Source organism: Taudactylus pleione, unplaced genomic scaffold (genome assembly GCF_031769625.1).
Source record: "Taudactylus pleione unplaced genomic scaffold, aTauple2 ptg000039l, whole genome shotgun sequence".
Taxonomy (NCBI): Eukaryota; Metazoa; Chordata; class Amphibia; order Anura; family Myobatrachidae; genus Taudactylus; species Taudactylus pleione.
This window is the reverse complement of record NW_028284441.1, coordinates 2359122-2370000: the sequence shown is the minus strand read 5'-3', so window position 1 is coordinate 2370000 and position 10879 is coordinate 2359122. Positions and strand designations below refer to the sequence as shown.

At 44.3% G+C, this 10879-nt stretch overlaps 1 protein-coding gene across 5 annotated transcripts in view; it reads left to right on the top strand.

The window, feature by feature from the left end:
• Positions 1-10879, top strand: part of ZNF185 (zinc finger protein 185 with LIM domain) — a 215351-nt gene that overhangs the window by 177807 nt on the left and 26665 nt on the right. For all 5 annotated transcript variants that reach the window (XM_088452925.1, XM_088452938.1, XM_088452932.1 and 2 more), the window contains 2 exons: positions 1-84; positions 672-776. The exon at positions 1-84 is cut by the window's left edge and continues 27 nt beyond it. In XM_088452925.1, the coding sequence (XP_088309051.1) occupies positions 1-84; positions 672-776 (189 nt within the window). The remainder of the gene's footprint in view (positions 85-671; positions 777-10879) is intronic.

Here is a 10879-nt window from a genome sequence, read left to right as displayed (position 1 = left end):
TGTGACGACTAGAACCACAGAGACAAAATCCGAGCCCTCAAGAACACCCGAACCACTCAAATCAGAGAGAAGCAGCTCTCCCAGGTTATTATTTCTCCATATCAAATATCTTCGTAATCACTCCTAAATATTTCTGATAATTCATTACATCTCATTATCCAAGACTACATTGTACTGTGACATGTCAGTGTTGTGAAATGTACACATCCTTCTCATTCTTGTTCTTCCAGTGAAGCATAAAAGTTACATTAATTGATCAGCTCTCTCAAAGTGCTTCACTCATATCTTAAAAAGGTCACCATCCCCGTTTCTAAATCTGAGCTCACACTTAGTATATTTTGCAGTCTTCCCATGTTAGCTTAAAAATTAAAAAATATATGTTTTGAGATTTAAACAACCGATGACAAGTCACTGACTTGGATCAATAAATGTTTATAACAAAACATTTTGCTGCACTCTTCACCATGTTATATTTTAAACTTGAAAAGATAAAATCATGGCAAAGGATTTCTGTTCTCATATATGTATTCTCAGTTGTCAGTCATGAGGCCAATTGAGTGCCTTTATTTCTGTCTTACCACTGAGGGATGTGACCGATAACACTTTCTATGAAACGCCAGTATATCTGTTTATGTCTAGTCATTTGCCTACAGCCTAACTCCGTATTGCAGGCCTAGCCCACGATCTAGAGACAGCACAACCACTACAGTTACAGAATCCAGATACAGAGTGCCAGAGACTCTAGAAGACACAATGCTGGAATCTAGCCCCGCCAGGTAATTTTTATTTTTATTTAAATGTCTTATGCAAGCTGCCAGATCTTACAATGGTAAAAGAGTGAAAACGATCCTAGTAATTTCTCATGTTCCCCTGCACCTGGGTCATTTTCAGGGATCATTACAGTCAGTCAGTGGAATGCCCCCATACTTGTATTTTAGCAGGTATTGTGTGTGTGCTGCACACTTTCACTAGGTGTGACACTGTAGCTCTGACAGAAATGTCACTAGTGAAAAACTGAAAACCATTTAGCAAATGTAAAGCTTCAGCTCCACAACTTTATTGCTGTGCAGGAATTGTCCCTTTAAAATGGATCTGTCACACTCAATTGAATCTACATTTGTGGTTTTGAACATTGACGACGTTTGCCGTTAATTGTGTGCTCAGAACAGAAAGGACATTTTAGAGCGATGTAAAGGATTGGTCTTGGACCCAGTGGCCTGACACCTTATGAGATGGGTGAGATTTAAAGTAGTTTCTAGCTATTTGGTGATAAGCATAACTCATCAGTCAAGCAGTTGTGTAGGGATAGTATTCATGTAGTAGTCCTCATACCTTAATTCCAGGCCCCAAACCCAACTCCCTTGCAATTGTTTTCAAATATTTTTGCACATTAGCAGCTTAGCCACCATAGCACCCTACTGAAGCTATTGGCATTATAAGTAAACCCCTTCTGAATGTGGATTACATTTACATTATAAAGTCCAAATCACATTCAGAGGAGATTGGAAGTCAGATATAACTCCACTGTACAGGTTGCTATGGTGGCTCCTGCATAGCAACAGGGGGCACCTACAGTATGTGATATCACTTTATAGACCAGGACCTTCTGTTCAGCAACTAGTGAGCATGTGGTGTTTTCCTATCCGCCCCAGTGTCCTGGCCCATATGTCGTCTCTGTACAGGGCTATCATTTTTTACTATATCCCAATAAATTACAATGGAAGCATCCATCTTTTTTTTTTTTTGCAGCAACAGAAGTTCCATAAAATCTGTATACCTCCTCCCATTTGCCACTAGCTTGGGCAGATTGGGCTCAATTTATGGTAGTTTCACATCCCACTAACTTATTGAATTGGGCTGTTGTGGGGGCACATTCTGACATTATGGGGGTTGGGTACAGGATCCCGGTGGTTAGAATCCCAACGGTCACGATGCTGGCTCGGGAATCGCAACGGTCAAAATCCTGATGCTAACCTTTACCCTAACCCACCCCTCCTGCAACCTAACCCTCCCCTACCGCAGCCTAATCCTAACCGTCCCCTCCTGCAGCCTAACCCTCCCCTAGTGTCTAATCCTAACCCTAATACTCACCATCTGAAATGTGACCATTGGGATTCCGGAGCTGGTTTTCTGGCCGTCAGTATCCTGAGCACCGAATCCTGACTACATCCCCATTATGGCATATGTAGTACATCTAAGAAGCATTGTGGTTTTCATCTAGACTTAATATTCCTAGGTGACATTTCTAAGAAGGGAGTTGTCCACAACACGAGTGACAAGGAAGATAGCTGGCCGCAAGTTAAAAAAAAACATAAAGGCAGACATTTTTGGCTGACCATAGTTTACACCTAGTAAGTTGTGGGCTTTCAACATTCCCAGCATTCTTTGGGCTGGTGTGGTAACCTTTATGAAGGAGTTGGCGCTACAGAAGAACTGGTTCTTCCACCACATTCTCTGCTACCATATCTGATTAATCATCTTGAAATTTTTACGTTGTCCCTTCAGCTGAACATTGTAGCGTAATAAATACAAAAATTCTGTACATAAATTCTTTTGCAATAATAATACATTACTGTGTGCATATCGGTACTATCTTAGTGGGACATGCTCCTCGGTAATTATAAAGTATATTTCAAATAAACCAAAGTTTAATATGATATGCCTAAACATAATTATTAATATGAAAAAAATTATTCTCATAAAACGAGCTATGATTAAGCACACAGCCAGGTAATATAAATCTTATAGTGTCCTAAAACCGAATTCAAAATCTAACAATAAAAGCTGTCCTGTAATAATGTAAAAAAATTACATAATAGACAATGGAGGCAGCTATTTTGTGCATAAACACATTTTCAGGAGAATCAGTCTATCAATTCACTTGTTGCACTTGTTGCGGTGATATTAGGGAATTACTAGTGCCTCATTCCTCAGAGTTCACTGGGCTAGTGAAATAAACTACTGAATTTTCAGGTATATCACTTCAGACTTCAAAATGGCTGCCCAGTTTTTTTTATATATTTTTTGCATTCCTTATATTTGGTTAGTTTTTTTCCATGTTTTGTTACTACATATTTTTATCCTAAGTTTAAGCTCCCACTAGGAACACCCCATTCAATATATATTTCCATATTTTTTTTTACAGTGCAGTGGATGATTTGCGTTTCAATAATTACCTTATTTGAGACCATCCAGTTCCCCTACCCTGTATGACCCTGTATGACCCCTTTGATATCATCATGGAAAATTAGAACTGACATTAACAAATTATTATTAAATTCAATGTCTGTCCATTTACTTCTATGCATTTATATAATTATTATCATCTGGAATATATGGATATATATACTATATAGATATTATAATATATATCCATATGTATATTAGAATATATGGATACTCATAAATAGGGATAAATTATGATGGTAAATATATTACTAAACAAGGAATGTAATGAGAAAGAACAAATGCATCCTACTTAAATTTCTGTTTTTGTTCAGGCTAAACTTAAACGTACATGATTCTTTCCCATGCTATTTAGATGTTGTATATTGTAACATCAGACGGCATATGACCTATATAGATACTGAAACGCGGTTGCCTCATTATTAGCAATTACTATGTAACACTTAGATTATCAAGTCGAAGGTTCTGATTAATTTCCTCACAGGTGATTAATATAACGGAAGCAATGGCATTTGCTTTTTCACATTGTATGCATAGATTTAATTCCACACATGCAGACAGTATAATAACACGACATGAGCAGTATTAATGACATGCTCATTCAGTCTTATTCATGGCAGATGTCCCATGTTATAGTGTAGAAATATTTAATCACGTTGTCTTCAATCTTGTAGGTTTAGCACAGCAATAGATTAAGGCAGTGTTTACCAAACTCTGTCCTCAAGGCACCCTAGAAATCCAGGTTTTAAAGATATCCATGCTTGAGCACAGATGATAAAATCGAACTGACTGAGCTACTAATTAAGTTATATGGGCTCAAGCATGGATATCATTAAAGCCTGCACTGTTTGGGTGCCTTGGGGGCCGAGTTTGGAAAACACTGGTTTAAGGAAACAATCATCTCTTCTTCTTCACTATGTGATATTTATATGGTGTGGTATATTCTGATGACATTTATCATGTCAACATTCATAACATCGACACTGATGAAATGTCGACATGATTAGAATGTTGACATTACATCAGATGTCATGATGACTTCCGGCGGATCCAGTGGCACTTCCGGAGTGAGTATGCCTAATCCTAACTCTAGTGCCTCACCTCACCTCCCTTCGGCAGGCTAACCCTAAAGCTGGGGCACTAGACGATGTGTATACCCAGCGATGGCACGATATATCAAGTGGTCTGTACACACTAGTTGATCCAGACGATATGTCAGTTCAATTTGCCATAACGTCCGAGATATCGTCTAGTGGGTACCCAGCTTCAGTGGCATCACTATGGGGGTGCAGGCCGTACCTACGTGTGTCATCCTCGGAGGGGGTGACACCAAAATGCCGGCTCCTCCTTAGTGAAAGGAGCCGGTTGCTGCAGTGTGACATTCTCCTGCAGCACTCGGCTCCTGTCACAGAGATATGAAGTATGCACTGGGTGTCCCCAGACCCGTTGACGCTTCTGCCGAGCTTAACCCTCTCCTAGTGGCTAACCCTACCCTCCCATAGCCTAACCCTCCCCTAGTGACTAACCCTACCCTCCCATAGCCTAACCTTAACCCTCCCCTAGTGACTAACCCTCCCATAGCCTAATCCTCCCCTAGTGACCAACCCTACCCTCCCATAGCCTAACCTTAACCCTCCCCTAGTGACTAACCCTACCCTCCCATAACCTAACCATAACCCTCCCATAGTGACTAACCCTCCCCTCCCATAGCCTAACCCTCCCCTAGTGACTAACACTACCCTCCCATAGCCTAACCTTAACCCTCCCCTAGTGACTAACCCTTCCCTAGTGACCAACCCTACAATCCCATAGCCTAACCTTAACCCTCCCCTAGTGACTAACCCTCCCCTCCCATAGCCTAACCCTCCCCTAGTGACTAAGCCTACCCTCCCATAGCCTAACCTTAACCCTCCCCTGTGACTAACCCTACCCTCCCATAGCCTAATCTTAACCCTCCCATAGTGACTAACCCTCCCCTCCCATAGCTTAAAGCTGGGTACACACGTAAAGATTTTCTGTCCAACCATCCATTGGACAGAAAATCTTTACGTGTGTATGCAGCCTTACCCTCCCCTAGTGATTAACCCTCCCCTCCCATAGCCTAACCTTAACCCTCCCCTAGCGACTAACCCTACCCTCCCATAGCCTAACCCTCCCCTAGTGACTAACCCTACCCTCCCATAGCCTAACCCTCCCCTAGTGACCAACCCTAACCTCCCATAGCCTAACCTTAACCCTCCCCTAGTGACTAACCCTCCCATAGCCTAACCTTAACCCTCCCCTAGTGACTAACCCTCCCCTCCCATAGCCTAACCCTACCCTCCCGTATCCTAACCCTCTGTGGAAACACATGTATGATACCAATAGATGTAGCTGCCTAACCTAATAATTTCCTGAGTATGTGAAATCATATGTTCACAACAATATATTGGCTGCAATATTCATGTCTATATGGTTCAACTTTTAAACAGATCCAGCTCACGCACAACAGTTACTACTACTCGCTCCACAGATCTTGTATACAATGAGTATGTAGAAGAAGCCAACACCAGACCAAAACGGTGAGATGATCGGGAAGGCCAGAGATTAGCACGTCCAGCTAATCTTTGTGCATGTCCTTTACATTTGAACCAGTTATAGCTACCATATAGCTAACTAGTCAAAATGCTGGAGACATTTCAAGTTAAGGCTTGGATGATTACATTGCTACTGTCCAGTTCAATAAAGTCTAACACAAAATATTTTCATTGTGTCTGACAAAATAAGGATGGAAGAAATTGTGCTGCATAGAGACACCCCTATGTCAATGCTGTTATGGATGTTCACATCTGTGGTTCCATCGATGGCACAAAACCATGTATGGTGAACTATCGATGGTTTGCACCCCTCAATGTCCAGCGCTGCTGGGGGTTTCGGGAGCCATGGGCTAATCAGTACTTAGGGCTGGGTTTAGTGACTGCCATGGGCAGGGCTAAGCCCCATAACGTCAGGAGAAGAAAAAAAACATTGGGTCCCAGTAGAGGGAACAGAATCATGGTAAAACCATTGGGTATCGGTAGTTAACCATCAATGGTTCTTAACTATCGATGGCCATCCCTAGCTGCTGGGCTGCCCCCAGTCACTCACTGCCCGGGATCTTTCACGCCGCCAAGCACTGTGACTCGCTTGGCAGTACAGCTAATGGAGCTGGCGGTAAGGTGCTAGGGGATGCGGCGTATCAACTATTAATTTCTTAATTGTACGCAATACTGGCCTGTACCACCTTAATTGCTCCACTGAGGAGCGCACAGCAGTATCCACTACACCAAAGGACTTAGGCCCTGATTCAGACCCACTCGCGAGCGGCTGTCCGCTCGCAAGTGGGTCGATGTTCTGCACTGAGCATGCGCACGACGGAGGGAGCTCCGTCGTGCGCATGCGCCAGACGCGACGAGCGAAGGAAAGTCCTTCGCTCGTTGTGTCTGATCAAAGGGGGCGTGCTGTCGATGTTGATTGACAGCACGCCCCCTTTGGTGGGCGTGCCAGGGGCATGCCTCCCTGACGGGGGCGTTCCCACGGGAACGCCTCCCGTCAGAAGCCGGCCCACTGACATCACTAGTGAGCCAAAATCACTCCGGAGCTTGCGGTTGAAAACCTCAACCGCAGGCTCCGGCTCGCAGTTTCGATGGTCGCGATGGTCACGACCATCGCGGCCATCAAACTGCACGCTCGTATAGGCTGTGGGTGGTGACCCACAGCTATACGAGCGTCCAGGAGGACGCTCCATTTTTCCATTTTTATGGAGGGCGGCCCTCATTCAGACCGTGTGCTCTGCTCAGAGCGTACGGCTCTGAATGAGGGCCTTAGTTGTTTCATTAGCTCTGGGAAGGCAGAGATCATGGTCAAAGTTTACTACGTGCAGTCATGGGCGTAATGACCATAGGTGCAAGGGGTGTAGCCGCTATGGGGCCCAGACCTTAGGGGGCCCATCATCCTTGTCAAAGTTACGTGTGTTATGTACATTTTTAATCATTAGATGGTACATAGGTGCCCTTACAAACTTTTGCTATGGGGCCTTTAAATTCCTAGGTATGCCCCTGGTGGCAGGTTTGAAATCCCGGCAGGATTGCAGCTATTTCTCAGCGGGTTTGTATCCCACCGATTTACTAAGCTGATAACTGGCATAAATCCCACACGTTAGAATAGAAATCACTAGCTCAATTTGCTTTCTTTATTAGAAGTATACAAACCGGGGCGTGGCCTGGCTGCTGAACGGAGTGGACGTGCTTCCTGCAGCTCCCTTGTCTTTCCACTAAAAAAAGACTATTTTGCTGACTCCAGCGACTTTTTGAGGGTCTTACCCTCTTATACAGTCACCCGCTGACCTCCCGATACTTTCACCAAACTCGTGGAGTGATTAACAGCCCCGGAGCCGTTGAGGCCTACATCCCCTCCTGAAGCACCGGCCTGGATTTAGGTGACCCACGGATCGACGCTGAAGCGCGTGACGCCGGCTGGCGCCGCATATCCCTACCTTCTCCGTGAGCTCACTGACTGGCTGGGGACCCTGGTATCTGCATACACCCGTAGAGGACACTTGAAGACGCCCGCGGCTGGAGCCGCGAATCGCGGGAGGCCGCCATCTTGAAACCCGGCGTGCAGCACAGAGGTCCGCCAGCAGGTTTGAGTCTGCATGTTATACCCCCCTAGACATAGCGCTCTGTGGTAGAGAGACCTGTACCACGGTAACCCGCTGAACATCCACCCGGGTTGTTGGGACGTCTTGTGGCCCCGGAGCGACTGAGGCCTAGTGCTCATCCAGAGGCCCCGACCTCAATTTTCAAGTGCCGCGGAGCGGGGTTGTAGCGGCGGCCGCGGGACGGAGCCGCGAACCCATTACATTCTCCGGCACTGAGCGGACTGACCGGACATAAGGAGGGACCAGTTTCACCCCCTGGGGGTAGCCAGACACCCGCGAAATCACAGGAGGCCGCCACATTACTAATTTCACACATAGCGGTGACGCGGCGAGACGGACCTGCGACCCATCAGCACCTCTCAGACCCTCATCGTTAGACGGGAATCAAGCTCAGGAACCCTGACACACTGTCAAAGATAACACATTTCTGCCGGAACAGCGTCTATGAAACGGATAGACTTTCCCAAGTAATAAATACCACTAGTCCGAAATGTTGTCCCATCTCTGCTAAGCCCAACTGGACCCTCCGTCGCCCGTTTATATATTGAGTAATAGTATAAGCTTCCATACCTGATCTCTGACACCTACCGGTGGACCACCGGATCTTTTATGATGGCACCTAAACGCTCAAAGCCTTCGACGGTTCCACAAGTGTCATTCTTCAAAACACCTCCCTCCTCACAAATCGATAAAGCGGGCCCATCATCTAATAAAAGCAGTAAATTCCCATCTGCCTTGGGAACCCCATCTGACGACCCCCCACGAGCTCCCTCCAAACAACTGGAAGTTGCAGATGATGCACCACTCACAATGGGCTCCATGAGGATGCTCTTGGCTTCCTTTAAGGACGATATTACTTCTGAATTTAAATCAGCTTTGCAATCTTGTCAACGCTCGGTGGACGAGTTGGGGTCCCGCACAGACCATCTGGAGAACAAACTGGAGGAGGTCGTTAAATCACATAATGAACTGATCAACCTTCATGAGGAGTTGCAGTCTGAGGTTACCTCCCTGAGGATTAAGACCGCAGACCTCGAAGATAGGTCTAGGCGAAATAATCTTAAACTTCGTGGGATTCCGGAGACAATTTCAAATGCAGAGTTGTCAGCACATGTGACGGATCTATTTACGAAACTCCTACCAACTACACAGATATCAGATTTTTTACTGGACCGTATACATAGACTGCCTAAAGCCCGTAATGCTCCTACCGATGCTCCTAGGGATGTGCTGACGCGAGTACATTTCTTTCACACTAAAGAGGCAATTCTCTGTGCAGCAAGGTCAGCAGATGCTTCAACTATGGGAAAAGTCCAAATCTTCGGTGACCTCTCTGCTGCAACGCTAGCATCAAGAAGATCATTTCTACCTGTCACCAGAGCCTTACAAAAGGCTTCCATCAATTATAGATGGGGCTTCCCCACTAAATTGATAATCAACAGGAATGGCTCTACCACAGTCGTAACGGATCCAGCGGCCGGTGTCCAGCTTCTAGTGTCCTGGAGTCTAGAAGACATTTCACAGAAGTTACCAAGCAACCTGCATATAAACCGGGAATGGTCTTAGTTGTCTTCAGAATGTCTGTATCCTTCTTATAGCGGTGTACCCACCTACAGTAGTGTTGCTATATCTATCTGACTATTCATAGTATGATGCTCCTTGTTTTTTTGCTTTACTCTATGACACTTTATAATTAAGGCGACTTGCATAGAGGTAATACATTATAGCATAGAGCTGCCTTTTCAGATTAGGCCGTAAAATGGAGCGTCCTGTTCATATATCATTTATTTCACAGTTTGGAACACTGGGTGCGTGCCTATTGCTAATTTTTCTTTTGTTTATTTTTTTTATTGTGTAGGTCTGAGACCTTTTTCTGTGTTCTCTGTCTAAGTGATAGATGTAGGTCGTTGTATGTGTTTTCCATTTTAGTTATATAGAATACTCAAATTTAATGCAAAGTGTTCTGACCCCGGGCGACGGGGGTTCAATATTCTATTGACCACTCACCCCAATGTACCACCTAAGAAGGTGGTCCCTAATAGTTTCTTTATGGAACTATTAATTTTTTTTTATTATTATTATTATTATTATTATTTAGTTTTCAGGTACTTCACATAATCAGCAAGCCGTTCTTAATCTTGGTACATTTATGTTCAGTGCAATTAATGCTAGGCAATGTTATAATGTTTCCAGATGGTTAAGGTAATGTCTATTAACGTTAAGGGACTTAACTCTCCCAGTAAAAGACGACTTGCACTGCGATACTTTGCTAAATGTAAGGCTCAAGTCATCGCTCTGCAAGAGACCCATTTCCAACAATCCGCCCCCCCTCAATTTTCTGATTTGAAATTTCCCATTTGCTATACCTCCAATGGCCCTTGCAAAAAAGCGGGAGTGGCAATTCTATTTTCTAAAACAAGTAATTTTGTCTTAGATAAACAAATAAAGGATAAGGAGGGCAGATATCTTATACTTGTAGATAATTAGATAATGTCCCAGTGACCCTTGCATCAATATATGCTCCAAACACGAAACAAATATCCTTTATTAGGAAATTTTGTACGGCACTCCAAACATGTAAAAAAGGGATTTTACTAGTATTGGGAGATTTTAATATTGCTCCAGATCCGCTGTGGGATAAGTCCTCATCCAAATCAAAAAATAATTCGCAACCTTCTCTAAATCATTCTCAGAGCTTCAGACGTATACTTAGTGAGTACGAGTTGTATGACGTATGGAGGGCAGGGCATCCAGGTGAGAGGGACTACACCTATTATTCTCAGGTGCACAAATCCTATTCCCGCATTGATCTGGCCTTGGCAAGTAAATGGTCTTTACCGTATATTATACAATCATCAATCCTACCAGTTGCCTGGTCGGATCATGCGGCAATGTCCATAGATTGGGATGTCAATAGATTGAGGTCTCCCCCGGGTCCCTGGCGCTTGGGAGAATATCTTCTGACCCATACAGATTCTAAACAATTAATATCCGATGCCCTGTCCCTGTTTCTTG